This window comes from Stegostoma tigrinum, chromosome 29 (genome assembly GCF_030684315.1).
Source record: "Stegostoma tigrinum isolate sSteTig4 chromosome 29, sSteTig4.hap1, whole genome shotgun sequence".
NCBI classification, from domain to species: Eukaryota; Metazoa; Chordata; class Chondrichthyes; order Orectolobiformes; family Stegostomatidae; genus Stegostoma; species Stegostoma tigrinum.
Window position 1 is genome coordinate 4219007 of NC_081382.1, and position 27913 is coordinate 4246919.

The 27913-nt window shown below is 45.5% G+C and overlaps 1 protein-coding gene across 1 annotated transcript in view; it reads right to left on the reverse strand.

Annotated features, from left to right (window-relative positions):
- LOC125465326 (tetratricopeptide repeat protein 28-like) overlaps nt 1–26218 on the reverse strand; it is a 288267-nt gene extending 262049 nt beyond the window's left edge. The window contains exons 1-5 of the mRNA XM_059638296.1: nt 26121–26218; nt 11892–11965; nt 11207–11319; nt 4922–5045; nt 3609–3715 (exon numbers count right to left, since the gene is read on the reverse strand). Of these exons, the coding sequence (XP_059494279.1) occupies nt 3609–3701 (93 nt within the window). The 5' untranslated portion in view covers nt 3702–3715; nt 4922–5045; nt 11207–11319; nt 11892–11965; nt 26121–26218. The remainder of the gene's footprint in view (nt 1–3608; nt 3716–4921; nt 5046–11206; nt 11320–11891; nt 11966–26120) is intronic.
- Nucleotides 26219–27913: the final 1695 nt, after the last annotated feature.

Consider the following 27913-nt stretch of genomic DNA (forward strand, 5'->3'; position numbering starts at 1 on the left):
GTTAGTCTTTGGCTCTGGCTGAAGTACCAATCTGCTGGCTATCAGCACTGCCATATTGGTGAGTTATTTAATGCAGACAGACAGATAATCTTGTCAGTAGGAATATGTATGGAAGAGGGGAACATCTGCCTCCGCTCAGATGTCAATGTAACATCGACAGCAAGTGCCACAGCTGTCTATATTCCAAATTCAACCAAATGGACACGTCAGAAACTGGGTGGAGGCTAGTTCTCAGTCAACAGGAGAGAACGGGTGGTACCTATTGGTCAGGGGGTACCTGGTACCGTCAATTAGGGGCACAGTCCATGGATTTGACAATGGTCAGTCGTCAGCCTTAGACACTTACCTTTAGGAGGTCAGTCCAACAGTCAGTCCTGTAGGGTCAGCAGCAGCAGCAGCAGTCAGGAGATCACACATGATTGGTCAGGGAGCTGCAAAGATAGTGTTCAGGGTCCAGACAGTCTAGAGGCAGCATATTAAAGTCAGTCAGAAGTCTGAGATGAATTCAAAACAGGGATACGCCTATTAAGTATTAAGGATGGTACAAGTGTGTCCATAGGGGCAGTGGGGAAAATCACTGCCAAAAGGGCTGGGGAGTCAAGGCTGGGGAGGACAGTGAAAGAGAAGTGTTTATGGTGGTGGGAACAAGGATGGTGATGGGGCAAACTCAAGGTGTATGGGGGTTTGGAGAGCATCATCAGATGGCATAGTAGGCTATAGGAGAGGTAATTATTAACAGTGACCATCATCGTGGCCTCCACAGGGATCCTCTAGGGGTCCAGGGTGGGTAATGTTAAGATGTAATGTCAGGGATTCAGGGTGGGGAGAACAGTTGGAGGCAAAGTTCAATGTGCAATCAGGATAATCCTAGCTAACATGGGATATGGAAGCTGGAGGGGTATTTGGCAATGAGTTGGAGCCTGGCACTGACTTTCTTTCCTGCCAATACATGCTATTCTTGAATTGTATAATGCAATTAAAAGATGCCTCAGGCAATGGGTGGGTTGGGTAGAGACGTGTTGCTTTGACGGGCAAAAATGGGGAAATCCATGTCTGCTGGTCATTAGCACAATGAAGAGGTAAATACATGAGGCATGAGTTTGCAAATTCCAGCTGCATTTCATTTGCAAACATTTTTTTCACATATACTTAATGTGTGCATGGCCAACATGCATATTGGGGAATTGTGGATTACACAATGTTATTGGTGCTGAGATAGTAACAACTGCCGATGCTGGAGAATCTGAGATAACACAGTGTGAAGCTCGATGAACATAGCAGGCCAAGCAGCATCAGAGGAGCAGGAAGGTTTGACATTTCCGGTCTCCACCCAAAACGTCAAACTTTCCTGCTCCTCTGTTGCTGCTTGGCCTGCTGTGTTCATTATGCTATTGGTGCTTGTTGTCATCTCCATTATGTGGAAGTTAAAAGGATTAAAATGAACCATCATTCGTAAAACTTCCAAGGGTGATGTGACTGTGGAATGAAGGGAAGATTGCTGTAAAATAAGTAATTCAAGTAGTGCAATGGACTCTAATGAATGCAATGGAAAGTGGAATGATTGTGGTGGGTCTGGATAGGAAGAGGTTGGATCAGATCAGGCACTCCTTTTTGAATATAATGTGTTGGCACAAGCAATGCTGGTCTTTTAATGGATAGCCAAAAGTGAGAGTTATTCTGAGAATGGCACATGGTGATATGGGATTTAGAATCAGACATATGGGATGACGGGGGATGTGATTAGAAGTTAATGAGGCAAGAGATCTTGCTGGGCCGAATATTGAGAACCCCTCCAAAAAACTTAATGCAACTTGCACTTAGCAACAAAAACATAAGATTCAGCCCAGTATTAAATGAACAGTACTACTCTAAAGGGTGTGCAGGAAAGGAACGTGAGTATTAATGTGTCTATGTTGTTAGGAGCCAGGTTACATGGAGGGAATGTGGTTAATAAAGTATCCCACCTTTACTATTAGTGGCACAGAGTTCAACAGCAAGGATGTTACGCTGAACCTGTATAAGACACTAATCAGACTTCATCTGGACAAATTACTTTGAAAAAATGTGAACACATTCTACAGAGTGCAGAAGAGGTTTATGGGCACGCTTTCAGAAATGAGGAGCTTCACTTATAATGTTAGATTGAAGACGTTCTGCTTGTTTCCTTTGGAAAAGATTTTGAGATGTATTCCCCACTTGCCTGGATGACTGCAATTCTAGCAACACTCAAGAAGCTTGATACCAGAACTAGCCAACTCACTTGACTGGCATCACATCCATCACCTTAAACATTCATTCCTTTACCCACCACAATGGCAACAAGATGGACAGTAGATTCTCAAAGTTTATTGGAACATACGGTAACATATTGGCATGGATAGAAGACTGGCTCTCTAACAAGAAGCAAAGAGGAGGAATAAGTGGGCCTTTTTGGGCTGGCAGCATATCATGAGTGATGAGCTACAGGGATCAGTGCTAGGGGCTCAACTCTTTACAATTTAGATGATTTGGATGAAGGAATCAAAACTACGGTGACAAATTTGTTGACACAATGATAGGTAGGAACGTGAGTTGTAAAGAGGGCAGCAGGAACCTATAAAAGGATATAGATAGATAAATGAGTTGGCAAAGATCTGGCAAATGGAGTATAATGTGGGAAAGTGTGGAGTTGTCCATTTTTGCAGAATGGATAATAATGAATCTGATACAGCAGGTATTCAGGAAAGCTCACAGAACATTATGCTTTATTGTGAGGGGAGTGCAAGACTGGGGAGATTAAGATTGTTATACAGGGCATTGATGACACTGCATCCCAAATTCTGTATATTGTACTTGTAAGCGTATCTACGGTTAATGTGTTGGAAGCAGTTCAGGAAGGTTTACTAGACTTATACCTGAAATGAGTGAATTGCCTTATGAGGAAAGGCTCGACAGGCTCCAGGCCAGATGTTGTGTCAGCATACTGACGCCTCTGGGAGAGTTTCAAAGTACCGGTGAGGGGTAAGACGTATGAAATCCACTCATCATCAATTAACATCCCAAAAATCTCCTGAACCCAAACTCTTTGGTGAACATCAGTTTTAGGTTTGAGACAGGGCCAAAGAAAGGTTTCTGTTTAAATGTTGAGGGTACTGGACGCTCTGTGGTGGAACTTGTGTTTTACCTTTCTTTTGCCTGGCTGCTCTCCTACTCAAGGACTGATCCTCTGTGGCAGGCCCCGGTATTGCTGATTGCACCAGGCAAGCCAATTCTGCCTCCTAGAGGCATTCAGAGCCACTAAGTGAGCACTGCGCTTACAGGACTGACAGTTAAGGAGTAGAGTTATGATCTGGAAGTTATCCAGTTTCCTAATGCTGCATCAAAACTTCAGGCCTCTGTATCATTCTGGTGAAGGTCACTCTGTGAAGCTTCCATACTAATGTGCAGCCTCGCCAAATCTGACACTCAGTCATACCGTAACAGTACACTTCTCCAATATTTTCTCCGTCCACACCAGCACAGGAGCCTTGCAAAATGTTCTCACCCAGTTACATCTGACAAGACACCCAGACTACTGTGGATAAGCATGATAAAATCACCTGATTAAAGGTACAGCTCATAATGTTTACCTTTTGAGAGTCTGTCATTGCGTCTGTTGAGGTTGCTTCTGGATTGGGCACAGGATTTCTCGTTGGAATGCTCTGGTCATTATTTAAACTCATCTTCAGTCACAGGCCTGCATGATCAAACAACATATTCGATCACAGGGTCACTGAGGCAGCTACATTGAGCGTCCCAAATTTTGGTTCTCAGTGTGTCACACTGCACGTAAAATCTGGTAAAACTTATCTTCAACCACAAAGATCATGTGTATCTATATGGTATAAATACAATTTGGTCAATGCATATTTCTGCTTACCTTGACTTTGTGTTGGAAATAAAAGATGATTCATAGTGAGTCAAGAATTATACATCTCTGAGTGTGCTCACAGCGATGGCGTGTGTACGAAACTGGCCAATTAGAATTCAACCCAGAGCAGTACGAGGTCATATGTCTAGGGACAGGAGTACGGCAAGCAAACATGCAATAAATTGGAGGAATTTGAGTCTCACAGGTAGGCAGTGTGGTGAAGAAGGCATGTGACGTGCCTGCCTTCACTGATCAGTGCATTGAGTGTAGGAGTTGGGATGTCATGTTGCAGCTGTACACGACATCTGTCAGGCTACTTTTAGAGCAATGCGTTCAATTCTGATCACCCTGCTAAATGGTAAGAAGTTGTTAAGCTTGAAAGTGTTCAGAAATAATTTGCAATGATGTTGTTGTGACTGAAGGGTTTCAGTTACTGGAGGAGGCCGAATAGGCTGGAGCATGTTTCCCTGGAGTGTCCAGGCTATGGGGTGACCTTATAGAGGTTTATAAAATCACAAGGGATGTGGATAGGGTAAGTAGCCAAGGCCTTTTTCCCAGGATAGGGGAGTCCAAAACTAGAGGGCATAGATTTAAGAGAAGGGAAAGATTTCAAAAAGGACCTGAGGGGCAACCTTATCATTTTATCTTTTGAATCTATTTTACTCTACAACAGCATTCTGAAGCTGAACCAGACTTACCACAGACTTGATGCTATATTTGACCCCAGGATGAGTTTTTAACCATACACCCATGCAATCATTAAGGTTATTGATTTCAACAGCTGTAACATAGCACATCTTCAGCCTTGCACTGGCTCATCTGCTGTTGAAACCTCACCCACGCCCTTGTTACCTCTGGACTTCGCTACCCCTGGATGATCTTCACATTCTTTGTCACCTGATGCCATTCAAAACGCTGCTGTTCACAAATCATTCCTGTACACATGGCCCGCACTGTCTCGGCTCAGCAATACCTTTAATTTGAAATTACCCTTCTGGTTTTTAATCCCTCCAAGGCCTCACTCCTTCCTACCTCTGTAATCTCCTTCAGCTTTGCAACCTTCTGAGATACCTGTGCTCCTCAATTCTGGACTCTTGCATTCAAATAGTGCCCTTAACATACAGGTTGTTGTCGCGTAGTCATAGTCCACAGATCCCTGAAGGTAGCAGGAAAGATAGATAATGTGGTCAAGAAAGCATGTGGAATACTTGTGGAGAGTATAAGAGTTGGGAGTTTCTGCGAGAGTTAAAAACATTGGTTAGGTCACATCTGGAGTAGTGAGTACAGTTATGGCCAACAACTCTGAGGCTGTGATTCTACAAAAAGGGTATAAAAGCAATTGGGAAGAAACTGGAGAATTTTGAGTCTGAAGGACTCAAAACTCTCTCTATAGATGCTGCCAAACCTGCTGAGTTTGTCCAGCATTTTCTGTTTTTATTGGGATAGGGTGACAAGTTTTAAAGTAATTGGCAGGAAGACGAGAGGGGAATTGAGGAGATTAGTTGGCTACCCAGAGATTGGAGGGCATCAGGATTTCACTGCCTCAAAGGATAGTGAAGGCAAAAAGCCCTAATGTATTAAATTAAAAAAATGTAAAACCAGACCTACAGTCCAAAAGTCGAAAAGCATAATTAAGCCTGATAGTTCTTCATGGACATGCACGAAAACAATAAGCCAAATGGTCTTTGCTGTAGGTTTCAATGCTTCTGTACGTGAACTTTTCCTCCTACAGGCTACTGTAATGGGTATAGAGAGTCTATTTCGTCTCATCAAAGATATACATTGTTTCCCGCATGGACATTCCCATGGAGAGGGACTGTTTTCTTTATATACAAGCATAAAACAGAGGAATTCAACAATATCTGTCAAGAGAAAAGGATACCTTGGTGGAGCATGAGACAGAACTGGAAATTAAGAGATATGTGACTATCTAACATAGAGCCATACAAGACAAAGAGAGTGGAGTAACAACAAGGGAAATGAACACTTCACAATCACAAGGAAATTGCAAACTGCTATGGATATGCACTGCTACGAAGTTATGTAGAGAGATCGTGATTTGGAAGGCAGGAAGCTAGAATTTGTTTGTAAAACTGATGGGGGGGAGGGGAAGAGCGCATGATTCCTTTAAGAGGTAATGTATTCTTCCATGCTTGGAGATTTTAACAAAAATGTATCTGTAAGCAGCTGAATAGGTAGAGGTAGTTCTGAAATGGAAACATGTATCAATGGCTGTGTGTATTGAAACCTTAGGCTTGTTTTGATGTTTTGGCAACTAACTGGAATCAGCCAGTTAATTAAAACCAAGCACATGGCAATTGAGTTGAAATCTGATGGCTTTGACAACCTCAGACCTACGCTTTGTAAAAGCCTCAGGTGTTTTCACTGTAATGGAGTGGGACAGACAAAGTCACAGTGCTGGTGGCTTAAGAAAGGCACTGGGAAAAAGGATGTGGTAAATGAGGCTAAACCAGTGGGATTAGTTGAAATAGTGAAGGGGATCCCAAGGGACGTTGATGAGCTGCAGGGCAGTGAACAGCCTAGTCATGGGCTGGATCTTGAGACAGGGACCAAACTATATAAAGATTCCATTTCTGTGGGTAAAGTTTACTCAGGAAGAACGGGGAGAAGATAAATAAGTCAAAATATTGAGAGATATGGGAGCTAACCAGTCTCAGAAAATTAAGAGATAAAAGTATTTGCGCTCCTTTTGAAATGTTACCCAAGAGAGTGGTAATCTGTGGAATAAATTGAGACAGATTTAGCATTCCCCTGTGTAGGGTAAGGCTATAAAGTCCAATAAAGACTGAGGAAGTGACAGTGAGAGAGATTGAAAGAGTGATCAGAGATAATGGGAACTGCAGATGCTGGAGAATCCAAGATAATAAAGTGTGGAGCTGGATGAACACAGCAGGCCAAGCAGCATCTCAGGAGTACAAAAGCTGACGTTTCAGGCCTAGACCCTTCATCAGAGTTGAGGATGGGGAGAGGGTTCTGAAATAAATAGGGATAGCGGGGGAGGTGGACCGAAGACGGATAGAGAAGATAGGTGGAGAGGAGAGAATAGGTGGGGAGGTGGGGAGGGGATAGGTCAGTCCGGGGAGGACGGACAGGTTAAGGAGGCGGGATGAGGTTAGTAGGTGGGAAATGGAGGTGCGGCTTGACGTGGGAGGAGGGGGTAGGTGAGAGGAAGACCAGGTTAGGGAGGTGGGGACGAGCTGGGCTGGTTTTGGGATGCAGTGGGGGGAGGGGAAGAACTGGGCTGGTTTTGTGATGCAGTGGGGGAAGGGGAGATTTTGAAGCTTGTGAAATCCACATTGACACCATTGGGCTGCAGGGTTCCCAAGCGGAATATGAGTTGCTGTTCCTGTAACCTTTGGGTGGCATCATTGTGGCACTGCAGGAGGCCCATGATGGACATGTCGTCTAAGGAATGGGAGGGGGAGTTAAAATGGTTCGCGACTGGGAGGTGCAGTTGTTTATTGCGAACCGAGCGAAGGTGTTCTGCAAAGCAGTCCCCAAGCCACCGCTTGGTTTCCCCAATGTCGAGGAAGCCACACCGGGTACAATGGATCTATTCTAGGAAAATACTTTGTTCTTGGAAACAGCCTGACCAGATCAAAGGTGGGAGTGATGCCCTGTGTAGTGGAGAAGCCAAAGAAAAACCAGGAAGCTGAGTATTTAAAAAAAATACCCTGGAATTTTTCTGGACAGTCATAAGTTACAGCAAGAAGGAAAAACTAAAAAGAGATGAAGGAGTTGAGGTTGAGTTAGCTGACACCCTGTTTGATGAAGTGGTAAAGGAAAAACCTGAACGGGTAGAGGATCAGGCAGAGGTGGTCACATCTGAAGGATTATCGGAAAAGTCAATACTATAACTAAATCAGACTGGAGTTACAATAAAAAGGTGAGACAATAAAAGATATATCATAAAGCCTGCTTGGAAAAGGAATCTGGATGTATTCCCAAATGTTTATATCTTAAGGATAGAATCCTAAGCCGGAAACTGAAACCTTGGCATGTTACTGCAGAGGAGAAATGGGCAGAATTTCACCAGACTGTGTTGCTGGTAGTATATAGACAGGAAGTGTTGTGGGTAGCGCACACATTACCTGTAGGAGGTCATCTAGGGGCAAGGAAGACTCAGGTTAAGATACAAAAGCATTTCTATTGGCCTGGATTACATAGGGCTGTGGTTGAATTTTGCCGTAACCTGTCACACATATCAAATGGTAGGAAAGCCAGAGGCTGTAACAAAACCAGCATCTTTGATGCCAATTCCCACATGAGAAGAATCTTTCATATGGGTTATGATTGTTTGTATAGGTCCTCTCCCTAAAATCAAAAGTGTAAACCAGTATTGGCTAACCATAATGGATGTGTCTACCAGATTTCCAGAGGCAACTCCATTCGGGAATGTGAAGGCAAAAAATGTTGTGGGGGAGTTGTTTGCTTTCTTTACCCATTATGGACTACCCAGGGAAATTCAATCAGACCAAGGGTCCATTTTTACAGCCAAATTATTAAAGAGGTCATGGGTAATTTAAGCATCCAACGCTTTAAATCAAGAGCGTACCACCCCGAATTCCAGGGAGCATTGGAAAGGAGGCATCAGGCCCTGAAGACCATGCTACAAATTTATTGCCAGGATTACCCAAATGATAAGAATAAATTATCATTCTTAATTTATATTGTTTGCCATTAGACATGCCCTAAAATGTATCAACTCAGTTTACATCATTTGAGTTGATATTCGGACATGAAGTAAGAGGGCCTTTAAAATTAATTAAGTAGAAGTTGGTAAATCTGAAGTCAGAGATTTCACAGTCAGATTACATATTAAACAGAGTCAATTAGCCAGACAACACCTGAAGGTGGCACAGCATCTAATGAAGCAGAAGCAGATAAAGAATCTAAAATTGGGATGTTTGCCCCGGGGATAAAGAATTGGTACTGTTACCAGTGGCAGGAGATCCTTTTAAAGTGAGGTTCAGTGATTCCTATCGGATTGAGTAGTTGAGTCAGGTGAATTATCTGGTAAAGATGTCTGACAGGAAAAAGCTTTATTGGGCATGTCATGTGAATAGGCTGAAACCTTACGATGACAGTGAAAGGGAACTGGAGAAACAGGTGTCAGTTACTGCCATTCAGAGTGAGAAATCAAATCCAGATTATTCAGATTTCGATGTGCCTCAAAATAAATTAAATAATGAGGAAGCCCTTACAGAATGGGATAGATAGTGAGCTATCTGGCTCAGGAACAGAGAACTGAACTGAAAGGCTTGTTATTATTAGGTCCTCTCCCTAAAATCAAAAGTGTAAACCAGTATTGGCTAACCATAATGGATGTGTCTACCAGATTTCCAGAGGCAACTCCATTCGGGAATGTGAAGGCAAAAAATGTTGTGGGGGAGTTGTTTGCTTTCTTTACCCATTATGGACTACCCAGGGAAATTCAATCAGACCAAGGGTTATTAGTAATTATTATTAGTAATTTGAGGACATATGCAGAAACAAAATGGCGAGGACTAATATTACAGTGCATGAGGTTGAAGTAGAGAATGCTATTTTGATAAAACAATACCCCTACAGACTTAATCCTCTCAAAGCCAGACATGTATAGAAGGAAGTGGAAGCAATGCTCCAAGAATACAGCACGAGCAGAGGCAAGGCAAATGGAGTTCGCTGATTGTGTTTGTTCCTGCACCTGATGGTAGTCAACAATTCTGAGTAGATTATCGGAAGGTCAATGCTCTAACCAAATCAGACTCATTCCCAATTCCAAGGCTAAAGGTCTGTATGGAATAAGTTTGGCAAGCTGCTTACATCATGAAGTTGGGCTTAGTTTGTGGTTACTAGCAAGTAACTTTGTTGGACAGAGTGAAAGGAGTTTCTGTATTTGTGACCCCAATTGGGTGTATCAATTTAAAGTAACACCTTTTGGAAAGAAAAATGCATCAGCCACATTTCAAAGACTTATGAACAGAGTTGTGGCAGGATTGACCAGTTGTGCTGTCTACAGAGATGACTTGGTGATCTTTAGCCATTCATGGAAAGATCACATGGTGCATTTGGCAGAGCTCTTTGGAAGACTATGAGAGGAAAAACTAGTTATAAATTTAGCAAAAACTGAACTTGTGAAGGCAGAAGTGATGTTCTTGGGACATAACATCGGACATGGAAGGATGACCCTGAGAAACCTGAAGACGAAGGCCATCAAGTAATTTCCAAAACAATCCTTGAAGAAAGAGGTATTTTGATTTTTGGGACTGAGTGGATTCTACCGGAAGTTTGTATCAAACTTTAATAGCATGGTGGCACAGCTGATGGATTTGCTAAAACAAAACACGAAATTTCAGAAGACAGAACAATGCCAGGAAGAATTTGAGAACGTAAAAACTGTGTAAACCACCAAACCAGTTTTAGCCACACCAAATTTCTTGAAACCCTTGGAAGTCAGTACCGACATCAGAGATACAGGAGTTGGAGATGGGTTGATGCAGGAGCATGTCGGTGGAATTGAAAAGCCAATTGGTTATTTTTCAAAGGAACTCAAAATCCACCAGAGAAAACCTCCACCACTGAAAAAGAGTTATTGCGTTTGCTACTGACCTCATAACATTTTCATGTTTATGTTACAAACAATGTTTTGGAGATGGTACTGACCACAACTCTCTCACCTTTTTAGAAAAATTTAAGAATAAGAATACAACACTATTTCATTGGAGTCTTATGTTACAGGCTTTTAATTTATAGATTGTATGTTTTGAGGGTCATAAGAATGTTATTACAGATGCATTATTGCGGGTTTAAAAGAAAATGTGTAGACAAGATAGAACCAGTATGTTCTAATATTATATACATATGCAGAATGAGATGAAAGGCTTAACTTTACATTACTGACCTATATATCTTGTGATAATGGTATTAAGATTTTTAAAAAAGGAAGCCATCTTTTCACAATGATGATTCAATTTTTTTAATTATTAGAACGGGATCTCTACTCCCACCATAACAGACTTGGGGCATGTGTGTTGCTTTAATTATCAGAGGGTTTCAAACTCCTCACCATAACAGCAATAAGATCATTACTACAAGTGGTGAAAATATTTTGGAAAAACCAAAAATGGACGAAAAAATCAAACATCGAAAGAAATTAACAGAAGCTGTAGGACAGAAACAGGTGAGAAATTGAGAGAGGCCATTCCCATCCAAAGTTATTAAAGTTGATGTATTTGATAGAGTCAAGACAGAGACCAGATTTAGAACTGAAAGGTCAGTGAGATAAATATTGCCACGGGGTCAAATCACACTTACAAATGGATGAAAGCAGAGATGTCCAGAAACGTACAACCCAGTGGTGGTCGCATCACATTGAGAATTCAATACTATGTCAGGAAGTACGCAATTTACAGTAGGTATTTTGGCACCTCCCATGGAAAGAGAGAAACACACAGAACAAAAAATATTAGTTTAGCTATCTCACAGGAGATGGGGGTCACTGGCAAGGTCAACATTTATTATCCATCATTAATAGCCCTTGGATTGAGACTGCCTTTGACAGGTCTTTTCAATTCAGAGTCAACTAAATGACAGCAAGTCTGGAGTCACATGCAGGCCAGATTAGGTTAGAATGATAGATTTCCTTCCTTAAAGGACATTAGTAAAACAACAGATGATAATTTTTTAGTGGTACACGTACTGAGAAATAGTTTTCAATTCCTGTTTGTTAACTAATTGAACATAAATGGGATCAAATGCCCCAGTCGGATTTGAATGCACAACCATGTGGCATTGCCACTATTCTACCATCCCCCCTCATGTGGACAGGTACTACAGTGCCACACAGGGGATGTTAGATTTGCAGCAGGGCAGAGAAATGATGTAAAGATAAGAAGAGTTATCAGAAATGGAAATATCTCACTGCAAACTAGACAGGGAGGAAGCTAAGAAAAATGGAGGCATATTTAGGAGGTTAATTCCACTGAGTTCAATCACTTACATACACCATCACTTCTCAGATTGCATTGTCTTCTCTCTTACATGTAAATTCTTCTGATTAAAATTCAAGTCCTGCTGAAAAACAAATTCATTGAACAATACCAGGAAGCATTTGAGAATTTAAAAGCCATGTTAACCACCAAACCAGTTTTAGCTACACCAAATTTCTTTAAAGTTGGTATGAACACCAGCGATCTAGCGGTTGGAGCTGTGTGGTTACAGGAGAATGATAGTGGAATTGAAAGGCCAATTGGTTATTTTTCAAAGAAACTCAAAATCCACCAGAAAAAAAACTCCACCTTTGAAAAAGAGTTATTGAGTTTGTTACTGGCCTCATAATATTTTAATGTTTATGTTACAAACAGTGTTTCAGAGACAGTTGTGTATACTGATCACAACCCTCTCACCTCTTTACAAAGATTTCAGGACAAGAGCACAAGACTATTTCGTTGGAGTCTTATGTTGCGGGCTTTTAATCTATAAATTACAGAGCCCTGAATATCAAAGCAATAGATAAGGATGATTTTCAGCCAGAGTGCTGAATGGATGGTCCACCTCAACTTCGTTCAGTGGTCCCCAGCATCAGTCTTTAGCCAACCTGATTCACTTCATATGATATCAAGAAATGGTTGGAGACACTGGATAGTGCAAAGGCTGTGGACCCTTACAACATTCCAGCAATTGTATTGAAGGCTTGTGCTCCAGAACTTGCTGCTCCCATAGCCACGCTGTTCCAGTACAGTTACAAAACTGGCATCTACCCGTCAATGTGAAAAATTGCTTAGGTATGTCCTGTACATAAAAAGCTGCACAAATCCAACCTGCTCATTCACTGTCCTATCAGTCTACTCTTGATTGACAGTAAAGTGATGGATAGTGTCATCAAGAGCACAATCAAGCAGCACCTGCTCAATGACATCCAATTTGGCTTCCATCAGGATCACTCAGCTCCTGACCTCATTACAACCTTGCTTCAAACTTGGGCAAAAGATCTGAATTCGAGAGGTGAGCTGAGAGTGACAGCCTGTGACATTCGAATGAGCGTGGCATCAAGGAGTCCTAACAAAACTGGAATCTATGGGTATCAGAGGGCAAACTCTCTGCTGGTTGGAGTCATACCTGGCATGTAGAAAGATGGCTGTGATTGTTAGAGATCAGTCATCTCACCTCCAGGACATCTCTGCAGGGGTTCCTCAGGGTGGGGTGCTAGGCCAACCATGTAAAGCTGCTTCATCAATAACTTGCCCTCCTTCATAAGGTCAGAAGTGGGGATTTCTGTCGATGATTGCACAATGTTCAGCACCATTCACAATTCCTCGATACTGAAGCAGTCCACATTTAAATGTAACAAGATCTGGACAATCTTCAGACTTTGGTGGACAAGTGGCACATAACATTTGTATCCCACAAATGCCAGACAATGGCCATCTCCAGTAAGAGACAATCTAACCATTGCTCCCTGAGATTCAATGGTGTTATCGCTGAAAACCCATTATCAACATCCTTGAAGGTACCATTGATTAGAAACTCAACTGGACTCTCACATAAATCACACATGGAGTTTAATTTAGATAAATGAAGTACTACATTTTGGAAAGGCAAATCAGGGCAGAACTTATACTCTTAATAGTAAAGTCCCCGGGAATGTTGCTAAATAAAGAGATCTTGGAGTGCAGGTTCATAGCTCCTTGAAAGTGAAGTTGCAGGTAGACAGAACAGTGAAGAAGGCATTTGGTATGCTTGTCTTTATTGGGGAATGCATTGAGCAAGAGTTGGAAGGTCATGTCACAGCCGTACAGGACATTGGTCAGGCCACTTTTAGAATACTCTGTGTAATTCTGCTCACCGTGTGATAAGAAAGATGTTGTAAAACTTGAAAGATTTCAGAAAAGATTTACAAGGATGGTGCAAGGTTGGACGGTTTGATCTACAGGGAAAGGTTGAATAGGCTGAAGGCATCTTCCCTGGAGTGTCAGAGGTGAGGGGTGACTTTATAGAAGTTTATAAAATCATGAGGGGCATGGATAGGGTGAAAAGTCAAGGTCTTTTCCCCAGGGTAGAGGAGTCCAAAACTGGAAGGCTTTGATTGAAGGTGAGAGGAGAAAGATTTAAAAGGGACCTAGGAGGCAACTTTCTCACACAGAGGGTTGTGCGTGTATGGAATGAGCTGCCAGAGGAAATGATGGAGGCTAGCACAGTTACAACACGGTTATTTCTGCTATAACATGTGTTTCATTAACGAGACTTGGCTGTCATGCAATTGATGAGTAGCGGACACTCTTTGGATAATACAAACTTTCTACTATGGAGTATAGAGATTTTCTATAGCGATTTCCCTATAATGTGATTTTCTATAGTGCAAGGTTGCACAAGAATGCAACCATCATGTTATAGGAGAACAATCTGTATTTAAAAAGTATTTGGATGGGTCCATGCGACGGAAAGTTTTCGAGGGATATGGACCAAATGCTGGCAAATGGGACTAAATTAATTTAGAACACTTGGTCAGCATGGACAAGTTGGACCAAAGGGTCTGTTTCCATGCTGTACATTTCTATGACTCTACGGCATAAACACAGTGGCCACAAGAGCAGGTCAGAGGTTAAGAATACTGCAGTGAGTAACTTACCTCATGACTCCCCTAAGCCTGTCTATCATCTACAAGGCACAAATCCACAAATCAAGAGTGTGATAAAATATTTGCTGCTTCCCTGGACAGTTGCAGCTACAACAACTCTCAAGAAGTTTGACACCGTCCAGGAGAAAGCATCCCACTTGATCGGCGCCACAACCACAAGCATTCACTCTCTCCATCACTGACACTCAGTAGCAGCAGTGTGTACTATCTACAAGATGTACTGCAGAAATTCACCAAAGGCAGCACCTTCCAGTGAATTCCAATATGGCTGCAGATTAGAACACTCCTGTTGGAGCTCGTCCACTCCATTTGATCCTCTCCTTTTTATTTCATCTTTTTCCTTGGCCCTGGAGCGAATCAAGGGTGGCCAGCAGGCCCAGAGGGGAACGGGAACGGCAGCCAGTGGGCCTGGAGCACAGTGGGGACGGCTGGCGGCTCAGAGCAGAGCAGGGATGGTGGTCAGTGGGCCTGGAGTGAAGATGACTACGGTTTTGGAATCAGTGGAGCCCAGGCAGACCACATGGAAGCCTAATAGAAAGGCTAATTGTCTCTGTTTTTGGCTTTACTTCTCATCTTCCTAACTTATACTATGTATTTCTGTAATGTAGTGTAACTTCTTTTCTCATGTGTCTATTTTTTGCACCTAAGATTTACACCTAGATATTTTATACCTAAGATGGTACTGTGTGTTGGCAACATTGTATATTTTGCACTGTACCCCTGTTCTTTTGTAACTCAAGTACACATGGCAATAAAACCGATTCTGAATGCTAAAATGCAAACCACTGCCCACTTCCATCTAGAACAGCAACGGTAGCACTTATGGTGGAGCACCAGCGCCTACAAGTTCCTCTCCAAAACACTCACTATCCTGCTTGAAAATACTGTGCCTTCACTGTCACTGGGTCAAAATCCTGGATATTCTTCCCTAAGGGCATTGTGAGTCTACCTACTGCACAGGGAGTGCAGCGAGCGAAGAAGGCAGCTCAAACGCATCTTCTCAAGGGCAGCTAGGGCCAGGCAAAAAAAAACAGCTGGTCAGACAGCAATGTCCAGGTCCCATGAGTGAATTGAAAAAAATTGGACAGCCATTCTTGGCCCTAAGGAAGAGAATAAAGGTGAAGGTATGAAGAAATTTCCAAAGAAAATTGAGCAGATTTAAGTTCCTTGGGTTAGTAATGAGAGAAGATAAAAATATCGAAATGGAAGCAACAGATTAGCTCTGCTTGGAGAAATTGATTAAGTGCAGAGGGGTGTTATGTGTCAGAAAACAATGGCTGACACTGAAAGGAAGATTCTACAAGGCAATTGTCTTGTAGTTGCAACTCTCTGGGCCTCAACACGGGTCCTTTTTACACAAGATAGTGGGATTTTAAATCCCTCGAGAAAAAAGTCCCAAACCTTCATACCTGGTTTCAGCTTTCAAAGAGTGCAGCAATCCTTTGTGCAATCCTTGATTTTTCAAACAATCCATTTCCTATTTCAGTCAACAATCCAAAATAGGAGACATGTGTAGTAATGGGAAAGGCCAAATTCAGGAAACAGCATGCTTGGGGGTCAGTGAAGATTGTAGCCAAGAAGAGATTGAAATCACATAGCTATCTGTTATGAAGAGAAAGAGAGAGAGAGAGAGAGGGGGGGAAATAGGTTAGGATGAGTGAGAGAGATGGGACTGCCAGGTTGAAATAGAATATAAAGGCCTAAGATAAGATGCGTAGATATGGTGGTGAGAGACTTCAAAACAGTAGGATTATCAGAAGGACTCAACATTGTGGCAATCTCAAGAAAATGGAAGAAAAGCATTCAACAGCTGGGCAAAAGTGACAGTCCATCTGCTTTCTCAACCTTGGAAGCACCAGCATGAGGACACAAGGAGACCAGTGTTTAAAACACCTTCAACCAAAATTGTAAAGTGGAAAATCATACCGCATTCCAAAATTCCACCGCCACAAAGGCCAGAAATCAACAATCTCTGCATCATGTTACCAAACTGGGCACAGCAAGAGCAATTACGCCAACTTCCCTGGAGCATTGGAGGCTGAGTGATGACCTTATAGAGGTTTTAGAAATCATGGGGAAACATGGATGGGGTGAATACAAAAGGTCTTTTTCCTAGGGTGGGGAAGTTCAAACTACAGGGCATAAGTTTGAGGTGAGGGGAGAAAGATCAAAAAAGACGTTGAGGGTAACTTTTTCACACAGTGGGTGGTGTATGTATTCAATGAGCTGCCAGAGGAAGCGATGGAGGCAGGTACAATTAGAACATTTAAAAGGCATCTGGATGGGTAAATGAATAGGAAGAGTTCGGAGGGATATGGGCCAAATGCTGTCAAACATGACAAGGTCAGATTGAGATACTGTAGACGAGTTGGACTGAAGGGCCTGTTTCTGTGCTATATGACTCTATGACTCTATTAGAGCTGAAAGCTAGTGGGCCATAGCTAAGCATGCCACTGGATAAATTATTCCAACCCACAATGGCAATAACAGCTAGCTGACAAAAAAGAATATTCCCTGTCATCTGTGATCCACAAATATACAAATTCCCATCCAATCAGCAACTGATGCAATGAGTCACCAACAGAAATAAGAAATGGCGGCTGTAGACTTGCAGAGGTCTGTAATGACAAAATATATTTTCAGAATTTAGTCCAAAACACAATACTTTAACAGCCAAATGCTGTAGTTAATTATAACAAAACAGACATGCACTCATGGATTTCCATGAGCACTGTTTTCCCACTGATTTATGTACAGATATTAATATTAATTTGAGAGGCCTCAACTTCATGGCAGGAGGCAATTAAGAATTGGAGATTATTCTACCTTCAGATGCATCAATGGCTTTGGGGCAGAAGGCAAGGTGGGCAGTTTCTGAGGGCCCACCTACAAGTAATTGGCTGACTTCTAACTATTGTTGTTAGACTCGGTAGCACTTACCCATCTGTCTGTCCTCTGTTCCCTCTCTGTTCCCTCACATCTTACACCCACACACATTTGTATCTCCTAGATCCCTTACTCACCCATTATTCACTTGGTACACAACCAAACAACGCAGTCATGGCTTCAAAATGCAAATAAAGCTGCACACGGGCATTGAAATACCACTTCAAAGAAAAACTGATTATTAAAGGAGAATAAAGATGCCAAAAGGCATAAAGCCAGTTCTTCCATTTTCAATAGAATAGGACAGAATATTGAGCTGAGTTGATTTGCGCTTCTTCGAGCTCCAAGCATACTATATCATGCCAACTGGCAGCAGAATCAAGAGAGATAATTTGAACAGATAACTAAAGATCTGTATTACCAGATTTAGACAAGGTTAAGAGATGAGGCATGGATAGACAATTCCCTCAGTGAAAATTTTATTGGTTGACATTTATTGGGAGTTTCATGAGAAGACAAGCGTAGCAATACTTTTCAAAGGGAATGCTAAATTTGTTTTGGTTCCTGACTCCAGGCTGGAGATCCTGCATGGTTCACAACTCCTCTGAGGAACAATGAACCACATTTTATAGTTAAATGGAACCACATCCCTCAAAATTGCAGACTCTGAAATGCCAACCCTTGCAACAGAGTTGGCAAGGACAGGAATTCTATGTGAGAGGTGACCATCAGCATCTTTATTCCAGCAAATTTTGTTAGAAAGATGAATCCTATCTCCAAGGGAAATAGCAAGAACAGTCAATGCTTGAGTCAGAGATAACACAGTGTGGAGCTGGAGGAATACAGCAGGCCAGGCAGCACCAGAGGAGCAGGAAAGCTGACATTTCGGGTTGGGACCCCTTCTGAAGAAGGGTGTAAACCCAAACAGTCAAATTTCCTGCTCCTCTGATGCTGCCTGGGCAGCTGTTTCCCTCCAGCTCCACACTATGCCATCCCTTTTTTAGAGCCCTTTTACCTCCAACCTGCTTTGATGGAGGTATGAAAAATTAAGCTCTATTCTTCAGAAATCCACACAGGCTGACAGCTCACTGGTGTTCAACTGATCAGTTACTCCATTTTGTAGGATCCCTACAATGTGGAAGCAGGCCAATTGGCCCATCAAGTACACACCAACCCTCCAAAGTGCATCCCATCCAGAACACACACCCCCACCTCCCTAACCCTACCCCTGCAATTCCTAGCCTGTACATAGCTGGGCACTACGGACAATTTAGCATAGCCAATCCACCTGTATATCTTTGGATTATGGGAGGAAACCCAAACAACCACAGGGGGAATGTGCAAACTTCACACAGACAGTCGCCTGAGGGTGGGATGGAACCGAGGTCCGTGGTAGCAGTGCGAACCGTTGAGCCACCATGCTGCCCCATTTATGGTGACAGATATCAGTAAAGTCCCACCTATTTGTTTATTTTCTCATGGATGTGAATATCACAACAAGGCCAGCATTTGTTAATCATCCCGAATTGCCCTTCAGCTGAGTGCTTTGCTTATTTCAGAGAGCATTTGAGAGTCAACCACATTGCTGTGGGTCTGGACTCACACATAAACCAGACTAGGCAAGAATGGTTGATTTCAGCCCCAAAAAGATATTAATAAACCAGATGGGTTTTAACAGCGATAAAGGAAATTTTCATGGTCACCATCACTAGCTATTAATTTGATATTTATTCACTGAATTTAAATTTCACTAGCTGCTGTGATGGGAATTAAGTAGCCTGGGCCTCTGCTCTAGCTTGGTGACATTACTACTATGCCATCAACACGCCTCTGTAATGATTTCGTTCTTCCCGCCCAACCTTCTTAAACAACTTTCCAAAGGTTTCCAATTGAGACAGTAATTTAGATATTATCACATCTGCAATTTCCTCCCTTGTTTCAAAACAGAGATTTTCTTATGGAGTCAGAGATACTAAGATGCTTAAGGTGCTAAATGGATACTCTTCGTCTGTCTTTAAAAAACAGGATTTTGTTGAAGTCCCAGTTAAGAAGAAGGTCGTAGAGAAGTTGAATGAAATGCTGTGGATAAAGAGGAAGCTGGCATGCAAAGCAGCAAAATTTTTGGTTATCTAAGGGATCTTGAAGGTCTGTAGCATCTGTTGAACAGAGACGGGGTGGAAATTACAAGGGTTTTACCCACAACCTTCTGGTCATTTTTGGACTTGTGAGTGCTACACGAGAAGACTGGAGGATTGCAAATGTTCCACACATTTTTTAAAAAGGGAGAAAGGGATAGCCCTGGTGACTGTCAGACAGTAATCCAGGAAAAATAAATTGGTTCTTGGCAAATATAGATTACTAAATGAAAATCAACACGGGAGACATGAAAGACAAATCATGCTAGTTGTGGTTTTCAATGAAGGAACAGAGATGGTTAATAGTGATAATGAAGTGGAGGTGGGTTACCTGGACAATCTAAAGGCTTCTGATCAAGAATCATATGAGTCCTGAATAACAGAGGTACAGGTGTTCATACATGACTCTTTCAATGTGGCAGGACAAATCGAGAAGACTGTTAAATTGACACAGAACAGAGAACGACCTGGATTTTTGCTCCCAAGTGAGATATACTTCTTGAGATTTCAAGTCGAGCAATCCCCCAGCTTGTTTCACCAGCTTGGAGGAGCTCCCCCAAGTAGCAAGATCTTCACTCTGTGCAGATACAGTATTGACTGGGGCATCCACACCCAGACACAAGTTAATGATCACTGCAATGGCAGCTGAATGCGAGGCAGGGCTTCTCTAGAACTTCATCCCAGTATTTTGTTAAATACTAGGTCTTTTAGCCTTCATCCTTCACACCACATTGCCACTTAACTACTCCCCTTGGTTTATTCAAGCCAATCTACAGCCCCTGCACCCCCATGACCCTTCATAAGCCCATAATGGCACCTTAATGCCACCTCACACCAATCCATGCCCCACACTCCCACCCTTTATCCATTTCAACTCATCCACTGTCCAACATGAGAAGATCTCAGGAACCATATTGAGATGAAATAAAATTAAGTTTTAAAAATGTCATAGAGCCTTTAGTATAGAATATAATATTCAAATCCATTAAATCCCCTCAAATACTGAATTGTTTATGCAAGTTGTTTCATAAGCCCACGCCAAATACAGCTAATTTTTTAAATAGCCTCCTAGAGTTGTCAATCAAACTGTGAATTTTCAACTGTTTACTGACAGAATGATAGCTGGTAGAAAGCAGACAAGCATTAATAATGATATAACGTTAATCCTCATGGAATGTCAACACACAGCAATTGTAACTGCTAATAGAACATAACCTTTTAGCTGTCGCCGATACAGGCAATCAATACAGTGTGGAGCTGGAGGTACACAGCAGGTCAGGCAGCATCAGAGGACATTTTGGGCTTACACCCTTCATCCGGACTCAATCTTCAGGAGTCCTGATGAAGGGTGTAAATCTGAAATGTCGACTTTCCTTCTTCTCTGATGCTGCCTGCTGTGTTCCTCCAGCTCCACACTGTCTCGATACTGACTCCAGCGTCTGCAGTTCTTGCAATCTCCGGGTGACTGATACAGGCAGCCTATTTTAAAAATTTGAATGGCTTGACAGTGAGTTTTATTAAAAATCTCTTTACACCTACACTTATGCACCCTTCAAGAACTTTTACAACTACTTTAGATGTTCTTAATTCACAAACAAGGGTTAAAGCCCTTGTTACAGTGAAAATTATGTCTGTCTGAATTCAGCACCAGATTCAAAAGGCCCTGCAGAGTTTGGATTTCCTCCTTGTGTGCAATACAATGACCCTTTCCCCTACTAGCCTGTGGATGAAATCAAATCTATCAGGAATAGGAATAAGATGTTTGGATCCAGGTTCCACCTGTCATTCAATATGTCACCAGAATCTCCAAGACTCTGCTAAAATCTGGTCTGCACAATAGCAAACCTTAATAAAGTAATGCTGAGGCTTCAGGCGAAATAGTGAATCCAGTTCTAGACGCCATATTTTTTGAAGGAAGTTAAGGCCTTAGAGATAGTGCAGAGGGAGATTGCACAGAATCTCATTTGGCTTGAGAAACTGCCTCCCGCTGACAATTTTGTCTTCCTACGGTCACTGCTGTTCCCCCCACTGTCAGCGCTGGTCTTCCCAACCCAGTGCTCCCCCATGCAGTTCAGTGTTGCTTTCATCTGTCAGTGCTTCACTTAACTGATAATTCCCCTTGTCATGCCGTTTTCACCTTGCCATTCCCATCGGACAATGCTACACTGCTCCAGCCAGCAATTCCCATGGACAGACAATGCTGCTTTCCCCTGTGAATGCTATATACTTGTGTTGAGTGCTTCCCTCCAACTGGCAGTGCACCCCCACCCCTGCCAAAGCTAGTGCTGCTATTCCTGGTGAGCGCTACCCTGCCCTGCCAGTGTCCCGTTCCCCCATCCTATTCATCAGGACAGTATTCCCTCCACCCCCAGAAGGTTTCTGAAGAAGGGTCCAGGCCCAAAACGTCAGCCTTCCTGCTCGGCCTGCTGTGTTCATCCAGCTCTACACCTTGTTATCTCAGATTCTCTAGCATCTGCAGTTCCTACTATCCTCTGCTCTTTTCCTGGATGTATTTCCCTCCTGCCAGCCCTCAGGACCCCTCCCCCCACCCACTGCTGGTACTCCAGGAAACGCTGTTTCACTGCCAGGGTAGCCCGACTCTTAGTATTGCCATTTCACTGCCACCGCTGCCCTCCACCAGGCAGTGTTGTTCCCTTTGCCAGAGGTGTCATTTGTCCTGCCCGCGCTACTTATCCCAGTTAATGGTGTTCACCGTCCTTCTTATGCTGCCTAGTCCTGATTAATGTTTCTGCACACGGTCACTGCCTCCTTCTCCCAGCAAGTCCTGCCCTTCACTGCCAATGTCGGCCTTCCCCTGCCAATACTCCCCTCACCCCATCAGTACTGCCTTAAGCTGCCAGTCTCCCATCCCGCAGCCAGTGTCACCCTCCCGCCAACAGTGTGCCTCTCCCCCACTAGTGTTCCCAAATGCATGGTGCCACCCACTGAATCAGTGTCACCCTCCCCTTCTCCTATGTCCCCATTCCCTAAGCCAGAGTTGCTTCTCTTCCCCCCAGTCAGTGTCCACCGTCTTCATTTGGCAGAGCATGCATTCCCACTGCCAGACCGGGCCAGTGCCCCCAAAGAGTACAAAAGAGAAGTATGGCATTCCAATAGGCCCTTCGGAAAGCCAAGCCTGCGCCAATCAAAAAAAAATGTCCTGACTAAATTAAACATCAAACCTGCCCTTATTCGGTCCATATCCCTCTAATCCCTCCCTGTTCATGTAACCATCCAGATGCGCGTTAAATGTTGCCAATGTGCCTGCTTCCACCACCTCCTACAGCTGTACATTCCAGGCTGCTGCCACTCTCTGCATGAAAAATGTCCTTGCACATCAACCTTAAACTTTCTCCCTCTCACCTTGAACCTATGCCCCATTGTAACTGAAACTTCAATTTTGGGAAAAAGCCTCTGACTATCCACCCTCTCTATGCTTCTCATAATTTGTAGATGTCTAACAGTAACAGGTCTCCTCTCAGCCGCTGTCTTTCCAATGAAAACAATCCCAGTATTTTTAACCTTTCCTCATAGTCAATGCCCTAGAGAACAGGCAACATCCTGGTGAACTTAGTCAGCACTCTCTGCAAAGCTTTCACGTCCTTCTGGTGGCGACCAAAACTGCACATGATACTCCAAATGCAGCCTAACAAGGCTTTCATATATCTGCAACATGGTTTGCCAACTCTTGTCCCAGCTGATGAAAGAAAGCATACCATATGCCTTCTTAGTCACTGTGGCCACCTGTGTGCCACTTTTAGGGAACTGTGGACCTGTACACCCAGATCTGTTTGAATGGTAATGTTCCTAAAGGGTTCTGCCATTTACAGTATAATTCACAACTAGATTTGAGCATCCAAAATGCATCACCTTTCATTTGTCTGGATTAAGCTCCAACTACCATTTCAGTGCCCAAGTCACCAATCTATCTATATCCTGTTGTATCCTTTCACAATCATCGGCACTATCAGCAACTCTACCAATCTTTGCATCATCTGCAATCTTACTAATCAGACCATCCACATTTTCCTCCAGATCATTTATGTATACTACAAACAACAGAGGACTAAGACTGGTCCCTATGGAACACCACTAGTTACCAGTCTCCATTCTGAAAAACATCCTTCCACCACCATCCTCTGTCTTCTTTGACCAAGCTAGTTTTGTATCCATCTAGCTAGGCCACCCCAAATCTCTTGTGGTTTTAGTTTTTGTACCATTGGGGGACTATATCAAATGTTTTACTAAAGTCCATATAAACTACCTCCACAGTTCTTCGCTCATCAATTATCTTGGTCACCTTGTCAAACAATTCAATCAGGGTGGTAAGACAAGATCTTCCCCGTACAAAACCATGCTGCCTGTCACTAACTAGTCCATTTTCTTCCAAATGTGCATATATCTTGTCCCTCAGTAGCTTCTCCAAGAGCATCCCCACCACAGATGTCAGGCTCACCAGCCTATCATTTCCCAGATTATCCCTGCTTCCTTTCTTAAACAAGGGAACAACATTGGCGAATCTCCAGTCCTCTGGTCTGCCTGTAGTCAAAGAGGATGTGAAGATTTCTGCTAATACCCCAGCTATTTCTTTCCTTGCCTCTCGCACTAACCTGGGATAGATCCCATCTGGCCCTGGGAACTTGTCTACCTTAATGCAATTTTATGCAAAATTTCCAGTTTGTGATTCCTCCCTCATGGTGGTGCCAACAACCCCTCCATAGACCCTCTCCCGTGAGGCTGCTCACCCGCCTCAGTGCCCCCTCCCCCTCCAAATTCAAGTGTTACCTTCCACCACCCCATCCCAGTGGCCCAACCTCCTCTTCAGTGCCTCATTACCCTAAAGGCCCACCACCACCTGACGGTGCACTCTTCCTCCTCCCCCATTCCAGTGTTTCTACCTCCTCCTCTTCCATTACACCTACTAACCCTTCCACCCCTATTCCTTTGGCCCCATTCCCATCTCCGCCCTAATTCCAGTCTCCCCCATTCCAAAGCCCCATCTTTTCTCCCTAGTCCAATGCTTCCCCCTCTTATTCCAATGTACCCCCTCTCTCTCCTCTTTTCGAATGCCTCTTCTCTCTCTTCCCCAGGTCAATGCCCACCTCATTCCAATGCCCCCTCTCTGATCTTTATTCCAGTGCCCATACACTTCCCGTCCTACTCCAAAGCCCTCCTATCTCCTCGCCAATCCAATGCATTGTGGGGCATTGTGATGGGGGTCATTGGGCGGGGGGGCATTGAGATGGTAGGGCAATGGATAGGGCCATTGGGATGAGGGGTGCATTGGGGTGCGGGTAAATTGGAATGGGGATATTGGGATAGGGGTCATTGAATAGGAGCAGTGGAATGCGTGCAACATTGGGATGGGGCAGTGATAGAAGGGTCACTGAAAATGGGCAGAGGCATTGGGATAGGGAGGGCATAGAGTGGTCATTGGAATAGGGAGATGGGCATTGGGGTAGGGAGAGGGGCATTGGGATGCCACACTATCCCTGTGCCACTCGATACCAGTGACTCCCATCCCAATGCAACCCCCATCACAATGCACCACCATCACAATGCACCACCATCCCAGGGCCTCCCTATCGCAGTGACTCCCATCCCAATGCAACCCCCATCACAATGCACCACCATCCGAATGCCCCACCACCCCAGTGCTTCCCTATATCCCAGTGACACCCATCCCAATGCAACCCCCATCACAATGCAACCCCCATCACAATGCAACCCCCATCACAATGCAACCCCCATCACAATGCAGCCCCATCACAATGCCCCACCATCCCAGGGCCTCCCTAGCCCAGTGACTCCCATCCCAATGCAACCCCCATCACAATGCCCCACCATCCCAGGGCCTCCCTATCCCAGTGACTCCCATCCCAATGCAAACCCCGTCACAATGCCCCACCATCCCAGGGCCTCCCTAGCCCAGTGACTCCCATCCCAATGCAACCCCCGTCACAATGCCCCACCATCCCAGGGCCTCCCTAGCCCAGTGACTCCCATCCCAATGCAACCCCCATCACAATGCCCCACCATCCCAGGGCCTCCCTATCCCAGTGACTCCCATCCTAATGCAACCCCCGTCACAATGCACCACCATCCCAGGGCCTCCCTATCCCAGTGACTCCCATCCCAATGCAACCCCCGTCACAATGCCCCACCATCCCAGGGCCTCCCTAGCCCAGTGACTCCCATCCCAATGCAAACCCCGTCACAATGCCCCACCATCCCAGGGCCTCCCTAGCCCAGTGACTCCCATCCCAATGCAAACCCCGTCACAATGCCCCACCATCCCAGGACCTCCCTAGCCCAGTGACTCCCATCCCAATGCAAACCCCGTCACAATGCCCCACCATCCCAGGACCTCCCTAGCCCAGTGACTCCCATCCCAATGCAAACCCCGTCACAATGCCCCACCATCCCAGGGCCTCCCTATCCCAGTGACTCCCATCCCAATGCAAACCCCGTCACAATGCCCCACCATCCCAGGGCCTCCCTATCCCAGTGACTCCCATCCCAATGCAAACCCCGTCACAATGCCCCCCTCCTTATTCCTGCAGTGTCTTACCGAAAGCAAAGTTTCTCTCTCTGGAGCTCGCGCCGGAGTCGCGAGGCAGAATGCGGCGCCATGGCAACCCTTAGCAACCGGCACACTGCGAGATGACGTAAACGTTCAGCCAGCGAGCACGCGGCTGTACGTCAGTTCCGAGCAACAGCATCTCCCGGACAACGAGCCCTGCGGGGTCCCAGCGTCATGACGTCGGCCTGAGAGCCCCCAGTTATACAACTATGCAGCTGATAGCATCACGTCACGTCACAGGGGAACACAGCAGAGAGGGTTCTCTGGTGGAGACGAGGGTCAGTGCTGAGGGAGCGGGCACTGTCGGAGGGTCAGTGCTGAGGGAGCGGGCACTGTCGGAGGGTCTGCGCTGAGGGAGCGGGCACTGTCGGAGGGTCAGCGCTGAGGGAGCGGGCACTGTCGGAGGGTCAGCGCTGAGGGAGCGGGCACTGTCGGAGGGTCAGCGCTGAGGGAGCGGGCACTGTCGGAGGGTCAGTGCTGAGGGAGCGCCGCACTGACGGAGGGTCAGTGCTGAGGGAGCGTAGCACTGTCGGGGGGTTCAGTGCTGAGGCAGCGGGCACTGTCGGAGGGTCAGTGCTGAGGGAGCGCCGCACTGTCGGAGGGTCAGTACTGAGGGAGCGGGCACTGTCGGAGGGTCAGTGCTGAGGGAGCGGGCACTGTCGGAGGGTCAGTGCTGAGGGAGCGGGCACTGCCGGAGGGTCAGTGCTGAGGGAGCGGGCACTGTCGGAGGGTCAGTGCTGAGGGAGCGGGCACTGTCGGAGGGTCAGTGCTGAGGGAGCGGGCACTGTCGGAGGGTCAGTGCTGAGGGAGCGGGCACTGTCGGAGGGTCTGCGCTGAGGGAGCGGGCACTGTCGGAGGGTCAGCGCTGAGGGAGCGGGCACTGTCGGAGGGTCAGCGCTGAGGGAGCGGGCACTGTCGGAGGGTCAGTGCTGAGGGAGCGCCGCACTGACGGAGGGTCAGTGCTGAGGGAGCGTAGCACTGTCGGGGGGTTCAGTGCTGAGGCAGCGGGCACTGTCGGAGGGTCAGTGCTGAGGGAGCGCCGCACTGTCGGAGGGTCAGTGCTGAGGGAGCGGGCACTGTCGGAGGGTCAGTGCTGAGGGAGCGGGCACTGTCGGAGGGTCAGTGCTGAGGGAGCGGGCACTGCCGGAGGGTCAGTGCTGAGGGAGCGGGCACTGCCGGAGGGTCAGTGCTGAGGGAGCGGGCACTGTCGGAGGGTCAGTGCTGAGGGAGCGGGCACTGCCGGAGGGTCAGTGCTGAGGGAGAGGGCACTGTCGGAGGGTCAGTGCTGAGGGAGCGGACACTGACGGAGGGTCAGTGCCGAGGGAGCGCCGCACTGTCGGAGGGTCAGTGCCGAGGGAGCGCCGCACTGTCGGAGGGTCAGTGCTGAGGGAGCGGGCACTGCCGGAGGGTCAGTGCTGAGGGAGCGGGCACTGCCGGAGGGTCAGTGCTGAGGGAGCGGGCACTGCCGGAGGGTCAGTGCTGAGGGAGCGGGCACTGCCGGAGGGTCAGTGCTGAGGGAGCGGGCACTGCCGGAGGGTCAGTGCTGAGGGAGCGTAGCACTGTCGGGGGGTTCAGTGCTGAGGCAGCGGGCACTGTCGGAGGGTCAGTGCTGAGGGAGCGCCGCACTGTCGGAGGGTCAGTGCTGAGGGAGCGGGCACCGCCGGAGGGTCAGTGCTGAGGGAGCGCCGCACTGTCGGAGGGTCAGTGCTGAGGGAGCGCCGCACTGTCGGAGGGTCAGTGCTGAGGGAGCGCCGCACTGTCGGAGGGTCAGTGCTGAGCGA